Source organism: Erithacus rubecula (assembly GCF_903797595.1).
Source record: "Erithacus rubecula genome assembly, contig: scaffold_623_arrow_ctg1, whole genome shotgun sequence".
In the NCBI taxonomy this organism is placed as follows: Eukaryota; Metazoa; Chordata; class Aves; order Passeriformes; family Muscicapidae; genus Erithacus; species Erithacus rubecula.
The window spans coordinates 1-27139 of record NW_027635716.1 but is presented as its reverse complement, the minus strand read 5'-3'; the positions used below and the strand labels follow the sequence as shown (position 1 = coordinate 27139).

Here is a 27139-nt window from a genome sequence, read left to right as displayed (position 1 = left end):
GTTTTGGGGGTCCCTCAGGAGCAGGAGAGCTGCAGCTGCCCCTTGCACACGTACTCCAGGGCACTGGGGGGGTCTCAGGGTTTTTTTGGGGGCCCCAGGTGAGTTCTGGGTGGTTTTTGGGGGTCTCAGGGGTTTTTTGGGGTGTCCCTGGTGGTTTTTGGGGGTCCCAGCTGTTTTTGGGGTCCCTCAGGAGCAGGAGGGCTGCAGCTGCCCCTTGCACACGTACTCCAGGGCACTGGAGGGTTCTGGGTGGTTTTGGGGGGTTCTGGGTGGTTTTTGGGGGTCCCAGGTGGGTTCTGGGTGGTTTTTGGGGGATTTTTGGGGTGCCCCTGGTGGTTTTTGGGGGTCCCAGCTGTTTTTGGGGTCCCTCAGGAGCAGGAGGGCTGCAGCTGCCCCTTGCACACGTACTCCAGGGCACTGGCAATGGTTCTCATGTCCAGCTCGATGCTGCGTGCCCAGTTCTCCACGTCCCCGATCTCCTGTGGGGATTTGGGGAGGGGGCTCAGGGGGGTTGGGGGGAGGGGGGTCACCCCAAGGTGGGGAGTGTCCCACACAGTCCATTCCCCACAAATAAACCCCCAAAATAACCCCAGAAACGAACCCCCAAAATAATCCCCTGAGACCCTCTGGGTGCTGCTCAAACCCCCCTGGGACCCCCTGAGTGCCCCCCAACCACTCCAGCACAAACCCAGGGGGTCTGGGGGCTTCATTCCCTCCCTAAAAGGGTCCAGGAGCTCCATCCCCCCCACCCATCCCCTCCCACTCCCCCTCCCAGTGCTCCCAGTACCCCACTGGTCCCTCACAGCTCCTCTTCCCACTGTTCTCTTGTCCCTAGCGCCCCCTCCCCAATCTCCCCTTGGGCTGTGTCCCCCTCCCCAATTACACCCTAGGGAGTGTCTCCCTCTCCCCCAGGGCTGTGCCCCCTCCCCACGCCGTGCCCCCTCCCCAGTTTCTGTCCCACCTTGAGGGCCTGGTTGAAGCTCTCCACCATGCTGACCCAGTGCCCCCTCCCCATGCCGTGCCCCCTCCCCATGCCGTGCCCCCTCCCCAGTTTCTGTCCCACCTTGAGGGCCTGGTTGAAGCTCTCCACCATGCTGACCCAGTGCCCCCTCCCCAGTTTTTGGGGTCTCACCTTGAGGGCCTGGTTGAAGCTCTCCACCATGCTGACCCAGTGCCCCCTCCCCATGCTGTGCCCCCTCCCCAGGGGTGTTTTTGCCCCACCTTGAGGGCCTGGTTGAAGCTCTCCACCATGCTGTGTCCCCTCCCCATGCCGTGCCCCCTCCCCAGTTTTTGGGGTCCCACCTTGAGGGCCTGGTTGAAGCTCTCCACCATGCTGACCCAGTGGCCGCTCTGGCGGGCGAACTGCGCCGCCTGCACCTGCAGCACCTTCACCTCCTGCTCCAGCTTGCGCTGGTTCACGTAGGCCTGGGCCACCCTGGGGGGCACACGGGGGGCTTGGGACTCCCCCCAGGGAGGGGAGACCCCGGTGGGGGGGGGGGGAGGGTGTGGGGAGGGGGATTGAGGGGTTGGGAGGGAATGCGGGGGTGTTGGGAAGGGGGGATTTATAGGGTTGAGGTCCCTGGGAAGGGGATTTGGGGGCTGGGGGTTCTGAGGAGGGGGATTTGAGGGGGTGGGGGTCTTGAGGAGGGGTATTTGGGGGGCTGGGGGTCTTGAGGAGGGGGATTTGGGGGGCTGGGGGTTCTCGAGGAGGGGGATTTGGGGGGCTGGGGGTCTTGAGGGGGATTTGAGGGGGTGAGGGTCCTGAGGAAGGGGGATTTGAGGGGCTGGGGGTTCTGAGGACGGGGATTTGAGGGGGTGGGGGTCTTGAGGAGGGGGATTTGAGAGGGTGAGGGTCCTGAGGAGGGGGATTTGAGAGGGTGAGGGTCCTGAGGAAGGGGGATTTGAGGGGGTGGGGGTCTTGAGGGGGATTTGAGGGGGTGGGGGTCTTGAGGAGGGGGATTTGGCGGGGTTGGGGTTTTGAGGAGGGGGATTTGGGGGGGTGGGGGTCTTGAGTAGGGGGATTTGAGAGGGTGAGGGTCCTGAGCAAGGGGGATTTGAGGGGGTGGGGGTCTTGAGGGGGATTTGAGGGGGTGGGGGTCTTGAGGAGGGGGATTTGGGGAGCTGGGGGTCTTGAGGAGGGGGATTTGGGGGGCTGGGGGTCTTGAGGGGGATTTGGGGAGGATGAGGGTCCTGAGGAAGGGGGATTTGAGGGGGTGGGGGTCTTGAGGATGGGGATTTGGGGGGTGGGGGTCTTGAGGGGAATTTGAGGGGGTGGGGGTCTTGAGGAGGGGGATTTGAGGGGGGTGAGGGTTCTGAGGAGAGGGATTTGTGGGGGTGGGAGTCTTGAGGAGGGGGATTTGGGGGGGTGGGAGTCTTGAGGAGGGGGATTTTTAGGGCTGGGAGTCCTGAGGGAGGGATTTGGGGGTCTGGGGGTCCTGAGGGGGGGATTTGTAGGGCTGGGGGTCCTGGGAAGGTGAGGCTGTGGGAAAAGGGGGGATCTGTGGGGGGTCTGTGAATTTGGGGTCCATAAACAGGAGGGTCTGTGGGGTTGGGGGTCTCGGGGGGGTCAGGCTGGGAGATTTGCAGTCCCTACAGAGTTTGGGGTACCCAGGGGGGTTTGGGGGGGGGGCTGGGAGTTCCCAGGTGGGTTCGGGGTCTCCAGGAGGGGTGTGGGGCTTTGGGGGGGTCCCGGGGGTCGCGGCTCACCCCACGTTCAGGTGATCCACCAAGGCCTCGGTGAGGCGGGTGGCGGCCGCGATCGCGTCCCTGCGGCGCCGCTCTGCGCGGGGACACAGCGGGACAGCGCCGTGAGGGGCGGCGGGACCCCTGCCCCGCGCCGTGACGTCACCATGCTGCGGTGTGACGTCACAACGCGCAGCCGTGACCTCACAGCCTCCCCCCCCCCTCAGTCGCCCCTCAGGACGCCTCAGGCTTCCCGCCCTTTTCCCCGCGCTTGACTGACAGCCGCGCCAGCCAATGGGATTCCGCCGTGCGGTGAGCGGCAGCTGCGGCAGCCAATGGGAGGCGGCGGGCTGGGTTTGTCGCCATGGAGACGGGGCGGGACTCACCCTGCAGCTCGCGCCGCTCGCTCTGGCGGGCCTGGTGCTCCTTCAGCAGCCGCGACAGCATGGCGGCCGCCGCGTCACGTGACCGCGCGCGCCGCACGTGACCGGCCAGCGCGTGAGCGAACGCTCCGCCCTCTTCCTGTGCGGCACGTGACCGCCCCGCGCGGAACCACGTGACTGGGGGTGCTATAGGGGATGGGGGGAATCCTATGGGGGATATAGGGAATATAGGGAATATAGGGGATATAGGGGATATAGGGGATTGGGGGGAATCCTATAGGGATATAGGGGGGCTATAGGGGACATAGGGGGGGCTATAGGCGATACAGGGGGGCTGTAGGGGATTGGGGGAATCCTATAGGGGATATAGGGGGGCTATAGGGAATTGGGGGAATCCTATAGGGGATATAGGGGGGGCTATGGGGGATTGGGGGGGCTATAGGGCATTGGGGAACTCCTATGGGGGATACAGGAGGGCTATAGGGGATTGGGAGAATCCTATAGGGGATATAGGGGGGCTATAGGGGATATAGGGGGGCTATAGGGGATATGGGGGGCTATAGGGGATTGGGGGGCTATAGGGGATATAGGGAGGGCTATAGGGGATTGGGGGGGGCTATAGGGGATTGGGGGAATCCTATAGGGGATATAGGGGGGCTATAGGGGATATGGGGGGCTATAGGGGATTGGAAGGGGATATAGGGGGGGCTATAGGGGATTGGGGGAATCCTATGGGGAATATAGGGGGACTATAGGGGATATAGGGGGGCTATGGGGAATATAGGGGGGCTATGGGGGATATAGGGGATATAGGGGGGATCTAGGGGACTGAGGGGCTGTAGGGGATTTAGGGGGGGCTATAGGGGATTGGGGGAATCCTATAGGGGATATAGGGGGGCTATGGGGGATTGGGGGGGCTATAGGGGATATAGGGGACTGAGGGGGCTATGGGGGATACAGGGGGGGATATAGGGGGGGTTATAGGGGACTGATGGGCTATAGGGGATATGGGGGATACAGAGCGGGCTATAGGGGACTGAGGGGATGGAGGAGCTATAGGGGACTGAGGGGTCTATAAGGGCAATAGGGGGGCTATAGAGGCTATAGGGGATTGGGGGGGCTACAGGAGATTGGGGGGAGTCGGGGCTATGGGGGACTGGGGGAGTTATTTGGGCTATAGGGGGGGCTATAGGGGATTGAGGGGCTATAGGGGGTTGGGGGAGCTATAGGGGACTGAGGGGGCTATAGGGAATTGGGGGGGCTATAGGGGATTGAGGGAGTTATAGGGGCTATAGGGGATTGGAGGGGCTATAGGGGATTGAGGGAGTCCTATAGGGGATTGAGGGAATTGGGGGGGGTGATAGGGGTTTGGGGCAGCTATAGGGGATTTGGGGGGGCTGTGGGGGACTAGGGGAGTTATAGGGGATTGGGGGAGTCCTGTAGGGGATATAGGGGAGTGAGGGAGTCTATAGGGAACTGAGAGGGGTCCTATAGGGGATTGAGGGGTCTGGAGGAGCTGTAGGTTACTGGGGTGAGCTATAGGGGATGGGGGGTCTGTAGGGCATGGGGGGTCTGTAGGGGATGGGGGGGTCTGTAGGGGATGGGGAGGTCTGTAGGGGATGGGGGGGTCTGTAGGGGATGGGGGGTTCTATAGGGAATGGGGGGGTCTGTAGGGGATTAGGGGGTTCTATAGGGAATGGGGGGTCTGTAGGGTATTAGGGGGGTCTGTAGGGGATGGGGGGTCTGTAGGGTATTAGGGGGGTCTATAGGGGATGGGGGATCTGTTGGGGATGCGGGGTTCTATAGGGGATGGGGGGTTCTATAGGGGATGGGGGTTCTGTAGGGGATGGGGGGTCTGTAGGGGATTAGGGGGGTCTGTAGGGGATTAGGGGTTCTATAGGGGATGGGGGGTCTGTAGGGGATTAGGGGGGTCTGTAGGGGATGGGGGGTTCTATAGGGGATGGGGGGTCTGTAGGGGATTAGGGGGGTCTGTAGGGGATGGGGGTCTGTAGGGGATTAGGGGGGTCTGTAGGGGATGGGGGGTCTGTAGGGGATTAGGGGGGTCTGTAGGGGATTGGGGGGTCTGTAGGGGATTAGGGGGGTCTGTAGGGGATTAGGGGGGTCTGTAGGGGATGGGGGGTTCTATAGGGGATGGGGGGTCTGTAGGGGATTAGGGGGGTCTGTAGGGGATTAGGGGGGTCTGTAGGGGATGGGGGGTTCTATAGGGGATGGGGGGTCTGTAGGGGATTAGGGGGGTCTGTAGGGGATTAGGGGGGTCTGTAGGGGATGGGGGTCTGTAGGGGATTAGGGGGGTCTGTAGGGGATTAGGGGGGCTATAGAGGAGAGGAGGTTCTATAGGGCACAGAGGTTCTGTAGGGGACAGGGAGTTCTATAGGGAAAAAAACAGGATTTGTCACCTTGGGAGCCACAAAAATCCCGGGATTTGTCACCAGGAGAACGGAGAGGATGAGGAGGGAAATCCCGTCATTCCTCCAGATGAGGAAGGCAGAAATGCCGGGATTCACCCTGCGAGGAAGAGGAGGAGGAGGAGGGATGAGGATGAAGGATAAGGAGGGTGAAGGATGAGGATGAAGGATGAGGATGAGGATGGGGATGAAGGACGGGGATGAAGATGAGGATGAAGATGAGAATGAGGATGGAGATGAGGATGAGGATGGAGATGAAAGATGGGGATGAAGGATGAGGATGAAGGATGGGGATGAAGGTGAGGATGAGGATGAAGGATAAAGAGGATGAAGGTGAGGATGGGGATGAAGGTGAGGATGAGGATGAAGGTGAGGATGGGGATGAAGGTGAGGATGAGGATGAAGGTGAGGATGGGGATGAAGGTGATGGGGATGGGGATGAAGGTGATGAGGATGAGGATGAAGGTGAGGATGAGGATGAAGGTGAGGATGAGGGTGAAGATGATGAGGATGGGGATGAAGGTGAGGATGAGGATGAAGGTGAGGATGGGGATGAAGGTGATGGGGATGGGGATGAAGGTGATGAGGATGAGGATGAAGGTGAGGATGAGGATGAAGGTGAGGATGAGGATGAAGGTGATGGGGATGGGGATGAAGGTGATGAGGATGAGGATGAAGGTAAGGATGAGGATGAAGGTGAGGATGAGGATGAAGGTGAAGATGAGGATGAAGGTGATGAGGATGGGGATGAAGGTGAGGATGAGGATGAAGGTGAGGATTAGGATGAAGGTGAGGATGAGGATGAAGGTGATGAGGATGAGGATGAAGGTGAGGATGGGGATGAAGGTGATGGGGATGGGGATGAAGGTGAGGATGAGGATGAAGGTGAGGATGAGGATGAAGGTGAGGATGAGGGTGAAGATGATGAGGATGAAGGATGGGGATGAAGGATGGATGATGAAGATGAGGATGAGGAAGGTGCAGCCCGAAGCGGGGGAGGGGCGCTCGGGCTCCCGCCCCCGCCCAGCCGCTCCCAGTCACTCCCAGTTCTCCCAGTGGATCCCGAAATTCCGGCCGCAGGAATTCGGGTGGGAAACGCGGCCAAAAATAACCAATAATATCCCAAAATAACCCAAAATAACCCGGGGAGGGGAAAAATATCCCAGACCCACCCCCAGACCTCGGGAGGGGCACGGGATTGGGGCCAGAAAAATCCTGGGATGGGGAAATTTGGGATTGATCCCAAAAAAATCCTGGGATGGAAATCCTGGAGTGGGAGAAATTTAGGATTCAAACAAAAAATAAAAATTAAAAAAAATTAAAACTAAACCCCAAAAATAACCCCAAAAAACAAACACCGAAAATAAATTCCCAAAAACAACCCTCGAAATGAAACTCCTGAAAGCAAACCCCGAAAATAAATCTCCATAAATAAACTCCGGAATTGAACCCCCAAAAACAAACCCCCAAAAAAATCCCATAAATAAACCCCAAAAATAACCCCAAAAACAAACCCCAAAAATAACCCCAAAAGCAAACCCCAAAAATAAATCCTAAAAACAAACTCCAAAAATCCCCAAAAATAAATTCCGAAAATGAACCCCCAAAACAAACCCCCCAAAAAATAAACCCTCAAAATAAACCCCAAAAATAACCCCAGAAACAAACCCCAAAAATGCATCCCAAAAATGGGGAGAGCTGGGATGGGGAGGGGGATTTTTGGGGGGGCTGGGACCCCCCAAATCCACTCAGGACCCCCCCCCCAAAATTGCGGGAAGTGGGGGAGGGGCGGGTTCACACGGTCCCGGCCGCTCCGGGAAATCCCCCGGGATTTGGGACGGGATAAAAATAACCCGGGAGCTGGAAAATATGACAAAGTTCGCTTTCCACCCCAAAAATACCCCCAAAAAATGGGGGGGTCACAGGAGGGGTCGCGACATCGCAACCCCCCCCTCCAAAAAATGTCCCGACTGGTTTTGGGGGTCCCGGCACTGCTGAACCCCCCCCATGGAATTTGGTTTGGGTTTGGCTCCTCCCCTCCTGGTTTTGGGGTTCGGGGGGGTCACTTGGGCTTTTGGGACCCCCTAAAACCGCCCAGGACCCCCCAAAATCACCCAAGACCCCCCAAAATCCCCCCAGGACCCCCCCCAGGTGCATCCTGGCTCAGCTGGGTGCGATATGGGATGGAATAAATCTGATATGGGGCGCCATGTCGGCGATATGGGATGGAATAAATCTGATATGGGGTGCAGTGTAGGCGATATGGGATGGAATAAATCTGATATGGGGTGCAGTGTAGGCGATATGGGGTGCAGTAACTCAGATAGGGGTTGCCATATCGCGATATGGGGTGCAGTAACTCAGATACGGGGTGTCATATCACGATATGGGGTGCAGTAACTCAGATACGGGGTGCCATATCGCGATATGGGGTGCAGTAACTCAGATACGGGGTGCCATATCACGATATGGGGTGCAGTAACTCAGATAGGGGGTGCCATATCGCGATATGGGGTGCAGTAACTCAGATACGGGGTGCCATATCACGATATGGGGTGCAGTAACTCAGATACGGGGTGCCATATCGCGATATGGGGTGCAGTAACTCAGATACGGGGTGCCATATCGCGATATGGGGTGCAGTCCCTGTGATTCGGGGTTCGGTGTCTGCCATATGGGGAGCAGCCTCTCCCATATTTGGGACTGCTCTCGCCGATATTGGGGCGCTGTCCCTGGGATTTGGGGTCAGTTCCCCTATTTGGGCAGCCGGTATCGGGGCGCAATCCCTGCGATATTTGGGTTCAATCTCCGTCACTCCCTGCACTATTTGGGGTCAGCCCCTGGGATTTGGGGTCACTCCCCGCCCTATGGGATCACTTCCTGTAGTTTGGGATCACTCCCTGCCCTATGGGGTCAGTCCCTGGGATTTGGGGTCGTTCCCAGCCTTATGGGGTCCCTCCCTGCCCTATTTGGGGTCGTTCCCTGTAGTTTGGGGTCACTCCCAGCCCTATGGGGTCTCTCTCTGCCCTATTTGGGGTCACTCCCTGTAGTTTGGGGTCCCTCCCTCCCCTATGGGGTCACTCCCTCCCCTATTTGGGGTCACTCCCTGTAGTTTAGGGTCACTCCCTGCCCTATTTGGGGTCACTCCCTCCCCTATGGGGTCACTCCCTGCCCGATAGGATCCTTCCCCCCCCTATTTGGGGTCACTCCCCGTAGTTTGGGGTCCCTCCCTCCCCTATTTGGGGTCACTCCCTGTAAGTTTGGGGTCACTCCAGGATCTCTCCCTGCCCTATAGGATCTCTCCCTGCCCTATTTGGGGTCACTCCCTATGGTTTGGGGTCACTCCCTGCCCTACAGGATCTCTCCCTACCCTATAGGATCTCTCCCCGCCCTATAGGATCTCTCCCTGCCCTATTTGGGGTCACTCCCTCCCCTATTTGGGGTCACTCCCTGTAAGTTTGGGGTCACTCCAGGATCTCTTCCTACCCTATAGGATCTCTCCCTGCCCTATAGGATCTTTCCCTGCCCTATTTGGGGTCACTCCCTATGGTTTGGGGTCACTCCCTATGGTTTGGGGTCACTCCCTGCTCTATTTGGGGTCACTCCCTCCCCTATTTGGGGTCACTCCCTGTAAGTTTGGGGTCACTCCAGGATCTCTTCCTGCCCTATAGGATCTCTCCCTGCCCTATTTGGGGTCACTCTCGCCCTATTTGGGATCTCTCCCCGCCCTACAGGATCCCTCCCTGCCCTATAGGATCCCTCCCCGCCCTATAGCATCCCTCCCCGCCCTATTTGGAATCCCCCCCTCCCATCCCCGCCCCTATTTGGGGTGGGCTTTCGGGGGGTTCCCCGGTTCTGCGGGCGGGGCCGGGGCCGCGCCGCCCCCCGGCAGCTCCGGGGCTCCTCCGGCAGCGCGGGGATGGCGAGCGCGGGCGGCCGGTGGCTCCCGCGACTCCCGTGGCTCCCGTGGCTACCGTGGCTCGCCCTGTGGCTACCGGCGGCCGCCGCCTTCAACCTGGACGGGAGCAGCCCGGTGCTGAAGGACGGCGAGCGCGGGAGCCTCTTCGGCGCGGCCGTGGCGCTGCACCGGCAGCTGAGCCCCGAGCCCGCGGGATGGTGAGAGGGGGTCCCGGGGGGCGAGCGGGGCCAGGGGGACACGAATTCCCCCCGGGAATGGGGGGTGAGGGGAGCGGAGCAGCGGGGATCCTATTGCGGGGATTTTGGGGAGTTCTGGGGAGTCTTATCGCAGGCATTGGGGAGATTTTGGGGAAGTCCTATTGCCGGGATTTGGGGAATTTTGTGGCGTCCTATGGCCGGAATTTGGGGGATTTTGGGGGAGTCCAATTGCCGGGATTTGGGGAGCTCTGGGGGATCCTATTGCCGGGATTTGGGGGGGATCGGGATCCTGTTGCCGGGATTTGGGAGATTTGAGGAGTTCCAAGGGGATCTTATTGTCGGGATTTGGGGGATTTGGGAAGTTCCGGGGGGATCCTATTGTCGGGATTTGGGGGGGGGTCCGGTGGGACGAAGCCCTGGGACTGGGGGCTCGCGGCCCCCGGGAATGGGGAGGAAATGGGACTGGGGTCTCCGGGAGCCGCGGGAATGGGGAGAGCAAAACCGGACACTGGGATGGGGCGGGACCGTGATCCCGGGATTTGGGGGTTCGGGAGCGCCGAGAGCCGCGGGGCTGGGGGGGACCGGGACCCCCGGACCGCACCCCAGAGCGAGGGGACGGTGACAGCAGGGACAGGGACAGTGCCCGGCGACAGTGACAGTGACAGCGACAGTGCCAGGCCGCCTGCGCCGCCCGGGATTATTCAGCATTAGCGGGGCAGGGGGGTCCTGGGGGGGCTCGGGGGGCGAGCGCTGTCCCGGAGCGCTCGGCTGGAGGGACCCCCCCGGCTGGGCCCCCCCGGGCCGGGCCTGCGGCGAACGCCCACCCGCGACTGCCGGCCACAGACTCGTGTCCCCGTGTCCCCTTGTCCTCCTGTCCCCCTGTCCCCGCGTCCCTGTGTCCGTGTGTCCCCCGTGTCCCCTGTTCCCGTGTCCCACTGTCCCCATGTCCCCGCGTCCCTGTGTCCCTGTGTCCGTGTGTCCCTCGTGTCCCCCATCCCCCCGTCTCCATGTCCCTGTGTCTCCCTGTCCCCGTGTCCCCATGTCCCCCCGCCCCTTGTCCCTGTGTCTGTCCCCGTGTCCCCCCACCCACAGCCCCCCAGTCTCAGCCATGGGGACCCCCGGAGCGGGGGTGTCACATCGCGCTGTCACCCTCGTGTCCCCGCCTCTCGTCCCCCCGCTCTCCTGTGTCCCCCTCAGCCCGGTGTCGCCGCGGTGTCGCCGCTGTCGCCGCGGTGTCGCAGCGCTGCCGCCCGCGCCGCGTTCTTGGCACCGAGGGCGGTTTGGCTGCCGGTGCCCGCTGCAGGTGTCCCCGCCTGTCCCCGCTGTCCTCGGGTCCCCGCGGGGCTCGGGCTGCCCTTGTCGCCCTGTCCCCTCTCAGGGTAGCCCAGCCCGGCTCCGTGGGGCACCTCCGTGTGCTCCCTCCTTTTTTGGGCATGTTGCTGCGGGGTTATTTTCAGTGAATTCCAGTTTATTTTTACCGGCTCTGCCTCCCTGCCACCTCCCGGGGCTCCTCCGTGTCCCCAGGGCCACCGCCACCCGCGGCAGAGCCACCGGCGGTGGCCACCAGCGCCCCGCGGCCACCTCGGGACCGCCGCTGCTGGCCCGGGCGAGCGCCCCGTGTCCTCTCCCGGGGGTCTGGGGGGGGGTTTGGGGTGTCCCGGCTGTGTCCCCTCGTGTCCCCACGCGTGTCGCGAATGTCGCCGGGCCAGCATCTGCCAGGCCGGGCTGGCCCCGCGCTGGGCGCGGGGGTGGCGCAGCTGCGCGGGGGTGGCACAGCTGCGCGGGGGTCCCGAGGGGGGGCTCTGCGACCCTGCGCGGCCCCCCAAACCCTGATGGGGGTCTCTGCCCCCCCAGGCTGCTGGTGGGAGCCCCCCAAGCGCGGGCCCTGCCCGGCCAAGGCGCCAACCGCACCGGGGGTCTGTTCGCCTGCCCGCTGAGCCCCGAGCCCTCCGACTGCTGGCGGGTGCCCATCGATGAGGGAGGTGAGCTGCGGCTCCTGGGGGGTCCCGGGGGGCGGTCCCGGCCGGGCTGACCCCTCCCCGTGCCCCCCCAGTGGACCCTCAGCGGGAGAGCAAAGAGAACCAGTGGCTGGGGGTCAGCGTCAAGAGCCAAGGGCCCGGCGGCAAGATCGTGGTGAGCGCCGGGGGGCGGCGAGGGGACAGCGGGGACACCATGGGGAGGGGGGTCCCGACCCGCCGTGATCCTCCCGGTGCCCCCCAGACCTGCGCGCACCGGTACGAGGTGCGGCACCGCGTGCGGCAGCCGCTGGAGACGCGGGACGTGATCGGGCGCTGCTTCGTGCTGAGCCAGGACCTGAGCGTGCGGGACGAGCTGGACGGCGGCGAGTGGAAATTCTGCGAGGGGCGACCGCAGGGCCACGAGCGCTTCGGCACCTGCCAGCAGGGGCTGGCGGCCGCCTTCAGCCCCGACCGCCGCTACGTGCTGCTCGGGGCGCCCGGCACCTACAACTGGAAGGGTGAGGGGCGGCGGGACCCCTCCCCAGGGCGGGTTTGGGGGTCTGGGTGGGTGTTCCTGCTCGGAGACCCCGGTACCCAAAATTGGGAGGGTGAGGGGTGGCAGGACCCCCCCCCCTCCCCGGTGGGGCAAAGAGGGGGCTCGGGGCTGCCCTGAGGAAGGGGGAGGGGTTTGGGGGCCACACCTGCCCGGTGGGAGGATCCAGGTGTGCACAGGTGTGTGCAGATGTGCACAGGTGTGCGCAGGTGATGGTGTGGAGGGAGGTGCTCGATCCGGGCTCGCTGCAGTACGAGGGTCCCCTCGCTGTCCCCTGTGGTGTCCCTTGGTGTCCCCTCACCCTGGGGAGGGGTCCCTGCCCATGGAGCCCGAGCTGCCCGGAGCTCGAGAGTCTGGGGAGGGTCTCGAGGGTCTGGGGAGGGTCCCCACGATGTCCCCGCTGTCCCCATGTCCCCTCCGTGTGGAGCAGCTCATCCAGAGCTCCCTGGAGCCCTCGGTGTCCCCGGGGGTCCCCTGTGGTGTCCCCGTGTCCTTTCACCCCGGAGAGGGGTCCCTGCCCGTGGAGCCCGAACTGCCCGGATCTCGAGGGTCTCGGGAGGGTCTGGGGAGGGTCTCGAGGGTCTGGGGAGGGTCCCCACCGTGTCCCCGCTGTCCCCCGGGCCCCGCAGGGACCCTGCGCGTGGAGCAGCTCAACCAGAGCTCGCTGGACCTGCTGCGCCTGGACGCGGGCCCGTTCGAGGCGGGGGGCGAGAAGGACCAGGACCCCTCGCTCATCCCCGTGCCCGCCAACAGCTACTTCGGTACGGGGGGAGCCCGGCCCGGGGCCCCTCCGCGCCCCCCGAGCCGCCCTGACGCCCCCTCCCCGTGTCCCAGGGCTGCTCTTTGTGACAAACATTGAGAGCGCGGCCCCCGACCAGAGGGTCTTCCGGACCCCCGAGCCCGGAGAGAGGGTCCCCGGCGCGGCCGCGGACGTGGCGCACAATTCCTACCTGGGTTCGTGCGTGCCACCCGTGTGCCACCCGTGTGCCACCCGTGTGCCGTGTGTGACCCTCCCCGTGCCGTGTCGCCATCCCCCCCTCCCCCCGGAAGGGTCCTGCGGGCACACGCGTGTGGCGCGTGTCACACGTGTCCCCTTGGAGGGACACCCCGGACACGCGTGTGGCCTTCAGGGGTGTCCCTTTCTCACGTGGTGTCACCTGCACAGATGTGTCACCTGTCCCTGATGCACTCAAGTGTCACCTGTATGCTCGTGTCCCCTCCGGACACAGATCCCCCCTGGTGTCCCCAGACACTCCCCTGTCCCCAGACACGCCCCTGTCCCTGCGCGTGTCCCCAGACAAGCCCCTGTCCCCAAACACTCCCCTGTCCCCACAGGTGTCCCCAGACACGCCCCTATCCCCACGCGTGTCCCCCCGCACACGCAGCCCCGCACACGTGTGCCCGCACCTCCCCCCGCCATTGCATGACCCCCCCCATCTCTGTCACCCCCCCGCCTGTGTCCCCAAATCCTGTCCCCATCGCTGTGTCCTCCATCCCTGTCTCCCAATCCTTGTCCCCCTCCCTTGTCCCCATTCCTGTCCCCACTCCCTGTCCCGTGTCCTGTCTCTGTGCCAGGGCTGTGCTGGGGTCACTGCCAGGCTTGGGGGGGTCCCAGAGCTTTGGGGGGTCCCAGAGCTTTGGGGGGTCCCAGAGCTTTGGGGGGTCCCAGAGCCTGGCGTGTCCCCGCACTCCCCGTGTCCCCGCTTGTCCCCCCGGTGATGTTTTTGCATGGGGGGGGGGGTGCATGGATTGTGGGGGGCTGGAGCCTGGCTGGGGGCTCGGGGGGGCTTTGGGGGGCTCGGGGGGCTGCTCACGGCAATCACTGCATGTGGGGAGGGGGCTCTGCTGTGGATTTTGCTGCTCGGGCCCCCCAAATTCTGCTCTTTCCCCCCCAAATTCTGCCCGGGGCTGCACCTCGATTCCCACAAGAATCCCCCAATTCTCCCATTTCCCCCATTCCCAGAAGGAAATTCCCCCCATTCCCACTAAGAGAATTCCCCCCTTTCCCCCATCCTGCTCCATTTTTTCTCCCATTCCCGCGGGGACAATTCCCGGGGCTGGGGAGTGACCGGGCTGTCCCCTACCCCCGCGGTGTCCCCGTGTCCCCAACTCGCGGTGTCCCCATGGCCCCGCAGGGTTCTCGGTGGTTCTGGGGATGTCCCCGTATCCCAAATTCCCGGTGTCCCCGTGTCCCGCAGGGTTCTCGGTGTTTCTGGGGATGTCCCCGTATCCCAAATTCCCGGTGTCCCCGTGTCCCGCAGGGTTCTCCGTGGACTCGGGCGCGGGGCTGACGCGGCCGCAGCAGCTGAGTTTTGTCACCGGCGCCCCCCGCGCCAACCACACGGGCGCCGTTGTCATCCTGCGTCGCGACAGCGCCAATCGCCTGGTGGCCGAGGCCGTGCTGGCCGGTCACCAACTGACCTCGGCCTTCGGCCACGCGCTGGCCGTGCTGGACCTCAACAGCGACGGGTGGGTTGGGGGGACACGTCCGTGTCACCTTTGTCACCGTGGGGACACCTCGGTATCACCTTTGTCACTGTGGGACACGCCCGTGTCACCTTTGTCACCTCGGTGTCACCTGCGGGGATTCCCAGCCCCGAAATCCCGGGGAGACCCCCGAGGGTAAAGCCCCGCCTGGACCCCAAATCCTCGAGGATTCTCCAAACTCCGGGATCCCCCAAAATCTCGGGGAGCCTCCCACGGGCAGAGCCCATCCTGAGACCCCCCCAGTTCCTGAGGAACCCCCAAAATCCCGTGCAGATCCCACTCCCAGCATCCCCAAAAACACTGAACCCCCCCAAAACCCTTAGACCTCCCAAAATCCCGGTAAATTCCCCTGTGCAATCCCACTCTGGAACCCCCCAAACCCTGAGCCCACCCCAAACCCTCGAGCCCCCCCAAAACCCCGATCCCCCCCATACCCGGACAGATCCATCCCCACCGCAGTTTGGGGGGGTGACATCTCCTTGTCCCCCCATCCCCAGCTGGATGGACCTGGCCGTGGGGGCCCCCCACTTTTTCGAGCGGCACGAGGAGATCGGGGGGGCGGTGTACGTGTACATCAACCCGGGGGGGCTGTGGGACAGCGCGACCCCCGTGCGGCTCAACGGGACCCGCGGCTCCGGCTTCGGGACGGCGCTGAGCGCGGCCGGGGACCTGAACCACGATGGGTTCGAGGGTGAGGGGCTGGGGGGGGGTCTGGGGGGGATTTGAGGGGGATTCGGGGGTATGGGGATGGATCTGAACCACGATGGGTTCGAGGGTGAGGGGCTGGGGGGGATTCGGGGGGGATTTGGGGAATGGGGATGGACCTGAACCACGATGGGTTCGAGGGTGAGGGGCTGGGGGGGATTTTGGGGGGATTCGGGGGGGATTTGGGGAATGGGGATGGACCTGAACCGCGATGGGTTCGAGGGTGAGGGGCTGGGGAGGATTCGGGGGACGTTTGGGGGGGATTTGGGGGAAATCTGGGGGGGGATTTGGGGTCTGGGGATGGACCTGAACCACGATGGGTTCGAGGGTGAGGGGCTAGGGGGGATTCGGGGGGTCTGGAGGGGATCTGGGGGAGATTTGGGGGGGATTTGGGATCTGAGAATGGACCTCAACCACCATGGGTTCAAGCATGAGGGGCTTGGGGGGTCTGGGGGTGATTTGGGGGGGACTTGGGGTCTGGGAATGGACCTGAACCACGATGGGTTCGAGGGTGAGGAGCTGGGGGGGATTCGGGGGGGATTTGGGGAATGGGGATGGACCTGAACCGCGATGGGTTCGAGGGTGAGGGGCTGGGGGGGATTTGATGGGGATTTGGGGGTCTGGGAATAGACCTCAAACACGATGGGGTCGAGGGTGAGGGGCTAGGAGGGTCTGGAGGTGATTTGGGGGGATTTGGCGTGTCTGGAGGGGATTTGAAGGGGATTTGGGGTCTGGGAATGGATCTCAACCACGATGGATTCGAGGGTGAGGGGTCTGAGGGGATTTGGGGGTCATTGGGGGGAGTTGGAGGGGAATTGGGGTCTGGAGGGGATTTGGGTTCTGGGGAGGGACCTCGACCCAGATGAGTTTGAGGGTGAGGGGTTTGGGAGGGTCTGGGGGGGGATTTGGGCGTTTTGGGGTCTTGGAATGGACCCCAAGTGTGATGGATTTGAGGGTGAGGGGTTTGGGGGGGGGGGTTTGGGGGGATTTGGGGTCTCCAAGGGCTGAACATGGCGGAATTGCAAACCTCAGCCATGACAGAATTCCGGGTGAGGGGTCTTGGGGGGATTTCGGGATTTTTTTGGGGGGAGTCCCCAATATTTGGGGGTGGCCCCATGGGGGCACCTGACCCACGGCAGGATCGAGCCCGGGGGGCTCAGGAGCTTTTTGGGGTCCGGCCGAGGAGGAGCCGGTGCCACTTGGGGGGGGGCTGCACCCCAAGGGGCTCCTGGGGAGGGGTCTGCCCCTCGAGATCCCCCCTAAATCCCCCCAAACCCCCCCAGATCTGGCCGTGGGGGCTCCTTTTGACGGCGCGGGCAAAGTTTTCATTTACCACGGCAGCGCCCTGGGCATCGTCACCAGCCCGGCGCAGGTGAGGGGTCCCGGGGGGTCCCGGGGGCGGTCTCGGGGGTCTCGGGTCACCCAGAGCCGCCCCCTGCCCAGGTCCTGGACGGGGAGGCCGTGGGGGTCTCGGCTTTTGGCTACTCGCTGTCGGGGGGGCTGGACGTGGATGGGAACCTGTATCCCGACCTGCTGGTGGGGTCCCTGTCGGACACCGTGGTGCTCTACAGGTGAGACCCCCCAATTCCTGCGGGCCCCCAAAACCTGGAGACCCCCAGAATCCCACAATTCCCGAGAACCCCAAACCTCTGCAGCAGACACTCAGCCCTGGGACCCCCAGAGTCCCCCAAATCCTGATAATCCCACACCTCCCGGAGTGTTCCCCCTCCCATTTTGGGGAATCCCCGGATCTCCTCCTCCCTGAGGATCCCCCCCCAATTCCCACCAATCCCCTCCCCACCTGGGCATCCCCCCCACCCCAAATCTCCCCAATCCCCGAGGATTTCCCCCAAATCCTTCAAGACCCCGAAAATCCCTCTGGACCCCCCTCCCCAAATCCCCCACCCCTTCCGGGAATCCCCCAGGGGTTGGGGGTGCACTCAGGAGTGGGGGGCTCCCCCCGGGACCCCCATTTCCCCCCCCCCCAGGGCTCGGCCGGTGGTTCACGTGTCCCGGGACGTGTCGCTGCTGCCGCCCCACATCGACCTGGAGCAAAGCAACTGTCGCGACCAGGAGGGCGTCTGGTGGGTGGCACCGTGTCAACCCCCTCCACAGTGTCCCCCCAGTGTCCCCTCGTGTCACTCTCGTGTCCCCAGTGTCTTCTCCAGTGTCCTCCCCATGTCCCCCCGTGTCCCAAGTGTCCCCTCCGTGTTTCCCCGTGTCCCCTCCATGTCCCCCCCGTGTCCTGCTGTGTCCCCTCCTCGTGTCCCCGCCTCGGGGCGGGCGGGACCCCCCCGCTGACCCCCGTGTCCCCCCAGCGTGGAGGTCCGAGCGTGTTTCAGCTACACGGCGAGTCCGGCCAGCTACAGCCCGCGGCTGGGTGAGGGGGGACCCCGAGTCCGGGGGGGTGGTCCCTGAGTCCTGGGGGGGGGTCCCTGAGTCATGGAGACCCCGAGTTCTGGGGGGACCCCGAGTTCGGGGCAGTCTCTGAGTCCTGGGGGTCCCCCCATCCCCCCCGTCCGTGGGAGTCTCCAAGCCCTGGGGGTCCCCCTCATCCCAGAGGGTCCTGGGGGTCCCCGAGTCCTGAGGGTCCCGAGCTCTGGGGGTCCCCCCTATCCCGGTGGGTCCCCCCTGTCCCTGGGAGTTCCCAGTCCCCGATGACCCCCCCTCATTCTTTGTGGTTCCCCATCCCCGAGGACCCCCCCCAAAACCCTGAGGATCCCCCCAGTCCCTGAGGAACCCCCAAATTCCCGAGGACTCCCCCATTCTTTGGGGTTCCCCATCTCTGAAGATCCCCTCACCCTTTGGACTGCCCCCCACCCCCGGAGACCCCCCAGCCCTGAACTGCCCCCATCCCCAGCACCCCATTCCCCGGTGCCCCCCATCCCCTGGGGTACCCCCGGTGTCCCGGTTTGTGACCTCCCAGGTGCCCCCATTCCCCGGTGCCCCCCGGTGCCCCCCGGTGTCCCGGTTTGTGACCCCCGATGCCCCCCGGTGTCCCCCGGTGTCCCGGTTTGTGCCCCCCGGTGCCCCCCGGTGTTCCCCGGTGTCCCGGTTCGTGACCCCCGGTGCCGCAGAGCTGCGGTTCGAGCTGGAGCTGGACCCGGAGCGCCGCGCGCGCTCGCAGCCGCCCCGCGGCTCCTTCCTGGGCCGGGACCCGGCGGAGCCCGAGCACCGAACCGGGGGGAGCCTGGAGCTGCCGCGGCAGCGCGAGCGGCGCTGCGCCTCCGCCACCTTCCGCCTGCACGTGCGTGCCGCCCGCCTCGCCTTCAGCCTCACCTTCCTCTGCCTCACCTTCATCCTCGCCTTCAGCCTCAGCCTCACCTTCCTCTGCCTCACCTTCCTCTGCCTCACCTTCATCCTCACCTTCAGCCTCAGCCTCACCTTCCTCTGCCTCGCCTTCCTCTGCCTCACCTTCATCCTCGCCTTCAGCCTCACCTTCCTCTGCCTCACCTTCATCCTCAGCCTCACCTTCCTCTGCCTCGCCTTCAGCCTCACCTTCCTCTGCCTCGCCTTCAGCCTCGCCTTCATCCTCACCTTCATCCTCGCCTTCAGCCTCAACCTCACCTTCCTCTGCCTCGCCTTCCTCTGCCTCGCCTTCCTCTGCCTCACCTTCAGCCTCAGCCTCACCTTCCTCTGCCTCGCCTTCAGCCTTGCCTTCAGCCTCAGCCTCACCTTCCTCTGCCTCGCCTTCCTCTGCCTCGCCTTCATCCTCACCTTCATCCTCAGCTTCACCTTCCTCTGCCTCACCTTCCTCTGCCTCACCTTCATCCTCGCCTTCAGCCTCACCTTCCTCTGCCTCACCTTCCTCTGCCTCACCTTCATCCTCGCCTTCAGCCTCACCTTCATCCTCACCTTCATCCTCAGCCTCACCTTCCTCTGCCTCACCTTCCTCTGCCTCGCCTTCAGCCTCAGCCTCACCTTCCTCTGCCTCACCTTCCTCTGCCTCGCCTTCAGCCTCACCTTCATCCTCATCCTCATCCCCACCTTCCTCAGCCTTGCCTTCATCCTCAGCCTCACCTTCCCCAGCCTCACTTTCCTCAGCCTCATCCTCACCTTCCTCAGCCTCACCTTCATCCTCACCTTCCTCAGCCTCACCTTCATCCTCACCCTCATCCTCACCTTCCTCAGCCTCACCTTCCTCAGCCTCTTCTTCCTCATCCTTATCCTCAGCCTCACCTTCCTCAGCCCCATCTTCCTTAGTGTCATCCTCCTCTTCCTCAGCCTCCTCTTCCTCATCCTCATCCTCACCCTTACCTTCATCATCCTCGTCCTCCTCTTCCTCACCCTCTTCAGCCTCATCTTCCTCATTCTCACTTTCCTCACCCTCCTCTTCCTCACCTTCACCTTCCTCAGCCTCAGCTCTGTCCTCCATCCTCATCCTCCTCCTCCCCATCCTCCTCCTCCTCATCCCCACTGTCCCCCCGCCCCCCCAGGTGTGCCAGCACCTCCCTGACCTTCCTCCCCTCCTCCTCCTCCCCCCGCGCAGGACGACATCCGGGACAAGCTGCGTCCTGTCACTGTCACCTTGTCCTACGCCATCGGGGGGGTGCGGGGGGAGCGCCGGGGGGGGAGGGGCACAGCGCTGCCCCCCCTGCCCCCCGCGCTCAGCCCGCGCCAGCCCAGCACGCACCGCGCCGAGGTGGGACCCGTGTGTCACCTGTGTGTCACCTGTGTGTCACCTCCGTGTCACCTGTGTGTCACCTCCGTGTCACCTGTGTGTCACCTGTGTGACCTCCGTGTCCTCCTGTCTGTCTCCGTGTCCCCCAGTGTCCCTCCCATCCCAGTTTGGGACACCGGGAGTGTCACTTGTGTCCCCTTTGTGTCCCCTCCGTGTCCCCTCCGTGTCCCCCCCGTGTCCCTCCTGCCCAGTTTGAGCCACCTGAAGTGTCTCGTATCCTCCCGTGTCCCCCCCGTGTCCTCCTGTTTGTCCCCGTGCTCCCCCGTGTCCCTCCCATCCCAGTTTGGGACATCGGGAATGTCACCCGTGTACCCCCCGTGTGCCCCCCGTGTCCCCCCCGTGTCCTCCTGTTTGTCCCCGTGCTCCCCCGTGTCCCTCCCATCCCAGTTTGGGACACCGGGAGTGTCACCCGTGTACCCCCCGTGTCCCCCCCCGTGTCCCCCTTGTCCCCCCGCAGTGTCCCCTCATTCCGGGGGTGTCCCGCCCCCCCGGGCTGTCCCGCACTGTCCCCGTGTCCCCCCCGTGTCCCCCCAGGTGCATTTCCTGCGCCAGGGCTGCGGCGATGACAAAATCTGCCAGAGCCACCTGCAGCTGTGGCCGCGCTTCTGCGCGCGCCTGGGCGACAGCGACTTCCTGCCGCTGCCCAGGTGAGGGGACAGCGCCACCGCGGGGTCCCCAGGGGTCACGGGGGCGGGGGTGGCACTGCCACCTCGCTGTGAGTGACAGGGATGTCCCCAGGGGGTCACGGGGGCGGGGGTGGCACTGCCACCTCACTGTGAGTGACAGGGATGTCCCCAGGGGTCACAGGGGCAGGGATGGCACTGCCACCTCTCTGTGAGTGACAGGGATGTCCCCAAGGGAGTCACAGGGGCAGGGATGGCACTGCCACCTCACCCTGAGTGCCAGGGATGTCCCCAAGGCAGTCACACCTGCAAGGCTGGCACTGCCACCCCACCCTGAGTACCAGGGATGTCCCCGCGGGTCTGACGGTGGCCGTGCCCGCAGGGACGAGGATGGCACGGCCATCTTCGCCATCAGTGACCAGAAGGACGTGGCGCTGGAGCTGCAGGTGACCAACGAGCCCTCGGACCCCGCGCAGCCGCAGCGGGACGGGGACGCCGCGCACCAGGCGCTGCTGGCGGCCACCTTCCCCCCGGAGCTGCCCTACGCCGCCATGCGCGCCGACGAGAGCGGGGGAACGGGGGTGCGGGACGGGGACGGGGACAGGGGACAGGGACGGGGACAGGGGACAGGGACAGGAGTGCGGGACGGGGACGGGGACAGGGACAGGGGACAGGGACAGGGGACAGGGACAGGGACAGGGACAGGGACAGGGACAGGGACAGGGACAGGGACAGGGACAGGGACAGGGACAGGAGTGCGGGACGGGGACGGGGACAGGGACAGGGATAGGGGACAGGGACAGGGGACAGGGGACAGGGACAGGGACAGGGACAGGGGACAGGGGACAGGGACAGGGGACAGGGGACAGGGGACAGGGACAGGGACGGGGACAGGGAACAGAAACATGGACAGAGGACGGGGACAGGGACAGGAGGACGGGGGTGCGGGACAGGGACAGGGAGTGGGAACAGGGGACAGGGACAGGAGACAGGGGACGGGGACAGGGGAACGGGGACAGGGGACAGGGACAGGGACGGGGACAGGGAACAGAAACAGGGACAGAGGACGGGGACGGGGACAGGGGGACGGGGATGCGGGACAGGGACAGGGACAGGGGATGGGGACAGGGGGAACAGAGGGGATAGGGGGACGGGGGGGGACAGGGGGGATTGAATTGGGGGTGTGGAATGGGGTCACTCCGGGAGTCACTCCGGTATTTTGGGGTCTCTGGGGCGGGGTCACCTCGGGGGTGCCCGCGTGGGGGCTCAGCCATGTCCCCCCGTCCCCCCCAGGACAAGGTGCTGTGCTTGGCCAACCAGAACGGCTCCAGGGTGGAGTGCGAGCTGGGGAACCCCCTCAAACGCGGGGCCCAGGTGGGCGCAGCCCCCTCCCCAACCTCCCCCGACCCCTCCCCCGGCACCCCCCCCCCCCCCCAGCCCTCACCTGCCGCTCCCCCAGGTGCGGTTCTTCCTCATCCTCAGCACCTCGGGCATCTCCATCCACACCACGGAGCTGGAGGTGCAGCTGGAGCTGTCCACGTGAGCCGGGCGGGGGGCTGCGACCCCCGGGCTGGGGATGGAGACCCACGGGATTGGGGATAGAGACCCCCGGGACTGGGGATGGAGACCCCCGGGATTTGGGGATGGAGACCCCCGGGATTTGGGACCCCCGGGATTGGAACTGGAGACCCCCGGGATTGGGGATGGAGACCCCCGGGATTTGGGACCCCTGGGATTGGAACTGGAGACCCCCGGGATTGGGGGCCAAAACCCGGGGATGTTGAGGGTGAGAGCCCCGGGGAATTTGGGGTTTAGAGGCCCCAGGATTTGGGGAATGGAATCCCAGGGGATTTGGGGGTCAGAGCCCCCAGGGTTTGGGGTGAAGCCCCGGGGGAATTTGGGGTTCAGAGCCCCCAGGGTTTGGGGTGAAGCCCCGGGGGGATTTGGGGTTCAGAGCCCCCAGGGTTTGGGGTGAAGCCCTAGGGGAGTTTGGGGGTCAGAGCCCCCAGGGTTTGGGGTGAAGCCCTAGGGGAGTTTGGGGGTCAGAGCCCCCAGGATTTGGGGTCAATCCCCGGGGGGATTTTGGGGTCAGAACCCCCAAACTGTGGGAACCAGCACCTTGGGGGATTTAGGAGCCAAACCCAGGAAATTTTAGCATCGAGCCCCCAAAATTTAGGGTCGGGGGGGGTGCAATTTGGGGGGTCAAACCCCCCAGGTGTCCTTGGATTTTTTTGGGGGGGGATTTCACCCCTCGCCCCCCGATTCCCCCCCAGCACCAGCGAGCAGCCGGGGCTGCAGCCCGTGGTCGCCCGCGCCCGCGTGGTCATCGAGCTGCCGCTGGCCGTGACGGGGTGAGCGGGGCCGCGATTTGGGGGTGACCGGGGGGCGCTTTGGGGGCCGGGACCCCCCCCGGGCATCCCCCCTTACACCAGGGCTGTCCCTGCAGTGTGGCCGTGCCACCCCGGCTGTTTTTTGGGGGGCAGGTGCGGGGGGAGAGCGCGGTGAAGAGGGAGAGCCAGGTGGGCAGCGCTGTCCGCTTCGAGGTGACGGTGAGAGACCCCCGAAAATGGGACCCCGAAACTGGGACCCCCAAACAGGGACCCCTAAACAGAGACCCCAAAACAGGACCCCAAAACTGGGATCCTGAAACAGGGACCTGCAAACAGAGACCCCGAAACTGGGAGCCCAAAACAGGGATCCCAAAATAGAGACCTGGAACAGGGACCCCAAAAACAGACCCCAAAGAGAGACATCCCAAAACAGAGACCCGAAAACAGAGACACCCAGAGACACCCCCAGAACAGAAAACATCCCCCCTCCCCCAAAAACAGAGACTCCCTCCCCGAGGACTCCAAAATGGGGAGGGGGTGTGGGGACCCCGGGGAATTCGGTCTGGCTAAGTCCCGGGCACTTTGGAGGGGTTCATAGGGGGAGATTTGGGGTAGGGAAAAGATGGGGGTGTGTCTTTGGGGTTGGGGGTTGCATAGAGGGGCTGTTTTTGGGGTGGGGGCTGTTTTGGGGATTTGGGATGCTTTTGGGGTCGGGATTCCATACACCGCCGTTTTTGGGGTGGGCGCTCCATACAGGGGCTGTTTTTAGGGTCGGATGCCGTTTTTGGGGTCGGGGCTCTCCACAGGGGTTGTTTTTAGGGTCGGATGCCGTTTTTGGGGTCGGGGCTCTCCACAGGGGCTGTTTTTAGGGTCGGATGCCGTTTTTGGGGTGGGGGTTCCATACAGGGGCTGTTTTTGGGGTCGGATGCCGTTTTTGGGGTGGGGGCTCCATACAGGGGCTGTTTTTAGGGTCGGATGCCGTTTTTGGGGTGGGGGCTCCATACAGGGGCTGTTTTTAGGGTCGGATGCCGTTTTTGGGGTCGGGGCTCTCCACAGGGATTGTTTTTAGCTTCGGATGCCGTTTTTGGGGTGGGGGCTCCATACAGGGGCTGTTTTTAGGGTCGGATGCCGTTTTTGGGGTGGGGGTTCCCCTCGGCAGTCCCTGACCGTGTCGGGGTTCCCTGCTGTGCCCCCCCAGGTGTCGCAGCGGGGGCCGGTGCTGAAGACCCCCGGCTCGGCCGCGCTGACCGTGCAGTGGCCGCTGGAGCTGCCCAGCGGGAAGTGGCTCCTGTACCCGCTGAGCCTGGAGCTGGGGACCCCCCCCGTGCCCTGCAGCCCCCCCGCCAACCCCCTGCGCCTCGCCCTGGTCAGATTTTGGGGGGCCCGGGGGGGGGTCCTGGGGGGGATAAAGGTGTCCAGAGGGGTTCAGGGGTGTCCAAAGGTGTCCAGGGGTGCCCGGGGGTCCCTGTGCCCCTCCCCCACGCCCACCCTGCCCCCCCTCCCCAGGAGCCGCCGGAGCGGGGGGACCCCCCCGAGGAACCCCCGGGCCGCTCCTGGTGGGTGCCCGCGGCGAGGAAGAGGAGGAACGTGACGCTGGTGAGCGGGGGGAGGGGCACCCGGGGGTCTCCTGCTGCTCTTGGGGTGCCCCTGCTCTGGCACTGCCTCATTTTGGGATGTCCCCAATCCTGGTGTCCCCGTTTTGGGGTGTCCCCATTCCCGGTGTCCCCGTTTTGCGGTGTCGCCGTTTTGTCACTGCCCCATTTTTGGGATTTCCCCATACTCAGATGTCGCCCCCCCGTTCCCGGGGTGTCCCCTCACTCTCGGGGTGTCCCCCCGCTGTCACCCCGCTCTCTGTCGCTGTCGCAGGACTGTGCCCGCGGCACCGCTCGCTGTCTCCCGTTCCGGTGCCCGCTGCCGTCGCTGGAGCGTTCGGAGCTGCGGGCGCGGGGCCGCCTCTGGAACGGGACATTCCTGGAGGTGCGAGACCCCCGGGGGGGTCCCGGGAGGGTCCCGGGGGGGGTTCCGGGGGTGGGGAGGGGGCTCAGCCCCGCCTGGACCCCTCCCCGAATTCCCAGGAGTTCCTGGACGTGGAGAACCTGGAGCTGATCGTGCGCGCCGGGGTCTCGGTCACCTCCCCCCGCGGCAACGTCGTCATCAAGGACGCGGTGGCGCAGGTGGGGACACGGCGGGGACAGCGCGGGGACACCGGGGGACAGCGCGGGGACAGCGCGGGGACAGAGCGGGGACACCCGGGGACAGAGCGGGGACAGCGCGGGGACAGCGCGGGGACAGAGCGGGGACACCCGGGGACAGAGCGGGGACACCCGGGGACAGAGCGGGGACAGAGCAGGGACACCCGGGGACAGAGCGGGGACAGCGCGGGGACACCCGGGGACAGAGCGGGGACACCCGGGGACACCCGGGGACAGCGGGGACACCAGGGGACAGAGCGGGGACAGCCCCGGACACCCCCAAATGTCCCCTGACACCCTCAGACCCCTCATAATCTCCCCAGGATCCCCCCAGAGACCCCTCCCCGATGTCCCCTGATGTCCTCAAGCCCCTCCAGACCCCCTTGATGTCCCCACTGACCTCTGACCCCATCCCTGACCCCTGACCCCATCACTGACCCCTGACCCCACCGTGACCCCATCACTGACCCTTGACCCCGCCATGACCCCGCCATGACCCCCCTGCCCCCAGATGTCACTGTCCCTGCACCTGGACCCGGGCGTGGCTGTCACCGCTGTCCCCTGGTGGGTGCTGCCGCTGGCGGCGCTGCTGGGGCTGCTGCTGCTGGCGCTGCTGGTGCTGGCGCTCTGGAAGGTGAGCGACCCCCGATATCGCGACATATCGCGACATATCGCGACATACCCTGCCATATCACGCACGTCACGCCCCATCGTGACGTGCCACACCGTGCCGTGTCATGTCGTGCCACCCCTGTTGTGTTATGTCCTGTCATATCGTGACATATTGTGACATATCGTGCAGTACCGTGACGTGTCCCATCGTGTCGGGCCACCCCAACCGCGTCCTGTGTCATATCGTGTTATATCGCGACATATTGTGATGTATCATGTCATATCTTGTGACATATCGTGATATCTTGTGACATATCATGGTATCTCAGGCCATATCGTGATATCCCGTGTCATATCGCGATATCTCAGGCCATATTGCGATATCCCGTGCCATATCGTGATATCCCGGGGCATATTACGATATCTCAGGCCATATTGCGATATCCCATGCCATGTCGCGATATCTCGGGCCATATCGCCATATCCCGGGCCATATCATGGTATCTCAGGCCATATCGCGATATACCGCGCTATATTGCGATATCCCGCGCCATATCGCGATATCTCGGGCCATATTACGATGTCTCATGACATTTTGCACTGTCCCGTGCCATATCACGGCATCCCGTGACATATCGCGATATCCCGCGCCATGTCGCGATGCCCCATGCAATATCGCGATGTCCCGTGCCGTATCGCGATATCCCGCGACATATCGCGATATCCCGTGCCGTATCGCGATATCCCGCGACATATCGCGATATCCCGTGCCGTATCGCGATATCCGGCGCCCTCTCTCGGCAGCTGGGGTTCTTCCGGCGGGCGCGGGCGCCGCCGCCGGCCGTGCCGCGGTTCCGGGCCGTGCGGATCCCGCGGGAGCAGCGGCCGCAGGCGCGCGAGGGCCGGACCGGAACCATCCAACGGCCCGAGTGGGCGGCCGGACCCGGGACCGCCACCGGAACCGGAACCGGAACCGGAGCCGGGCAGCGGCACCGGGATGGGGATGGGGACGGGCCCCGAGCGCCGGGCTGCGCATGAGGGGGGACACGGGGTGGACAGATGGACACACGGACACGGGGTGGACACACGGACAGGGGATGGACGCGGGATGGACAGATGGACATGGGATGGAGAAATGGACATGGGATGGACAGATGGACACACGGACACGGGGCGGACACACGGACAGGGGATGGACGCGGGGATGGACGGATGGACATGGGATGGAGAAATGGACACGGGGTGGACAGATGGACACACGGACACGGGGCGGACACACGGACAGGGGATGGACGCGGGGATGGACGGATGGACATGGGATGGACACGGGGCACAGAACATGGGCAGGGGGATGGAGAAATGGACACGGGATGGACAGATGGACATGGGGT

At 64.3% G+C, this 27139-nt stretch overlaps 2 protein-coding genes across 3 annotated transcripts; one reads left to right on the top strand and one right to left on the bottom strand.

Annotated features, from left to right (window-relative positions):
• Positions 1-178: 178 nt before the first annotated feature.
• BLOC1S1 (biogenesis of lysosomal organelles complex 1 subunit 1) lies at positions 179-3191 on the bottom strand. Its single transcript, XM_079332919.1, has 4 exons — positions 3069-3191; positions 2707-2779; positions 1303-1435; positions 179-479 (listed from the first exon to the last, which is right to left on the bottom strand). The coding sequence occupies exons 1-4, from the start codon at positions 3127-3129 to the stop codon at positions 369-371; spliced, it is 378 nt and encodes a 125-aa protein (XP_079189045.1). The 5' UTR covers positions 3130-3191; the 3' UTR covers positions 179-368.
• Positions 3192-9317: 6126 nt separating this feature from the next.
• ITGA7 (integrin subunit alpha 7) lies at positions 9318-26921 on the top strand. Of its 2 annotated transcripts, none has more exons than XM_079332917.1 (26): positions 9318-9607; positions 11462-11589; positions 11661-11740; positions 11828-12083; positions 12748-12879; positions 14380-14587; positions 15103-15296; positions 16594-16682; positions 16754-16881; positions 17299-17394; positions 17629-17690; positions 18388-18557; positions 19800-19952; positions 20526-20638; positions 20997-21188; positions 21910-21988; positions 22074-22153; positions 22888-22965; positions 23061-23163; positions 24143-24310; positions 24451-24540; positions 24811-24921; positions 25020-25118; positions 25648-25770; positions 26553-26799; positions 26903-26921. In XM_079332917.1, exons 1-25 carry the CDS (start codon positions 9411-9413, stop codon positions 26784-26786), a joined length of 3363 nt encoding a protein of 1120 aa, XP_079189043.1. In that variant the 5' UTR covers positions 9318-9410; the 3' UTR covers positions 26787-26799; positions 26903-26921. The 2 variants fall into 2 exon arrangements, with proteins under 2 accessions (XP_079189043.1, XP_079189044.1); XM_079332918.1 differs by lacking the exon at positions 12748-12879 and adding an exon at positions 12953-13072 and having other exon boundaries at positions 9320-9607; positions 20997-21187; positions 21909-21988.
• The last annotated feature ends 218 nt before the right edge of the window (positions 26922-27139 follow it).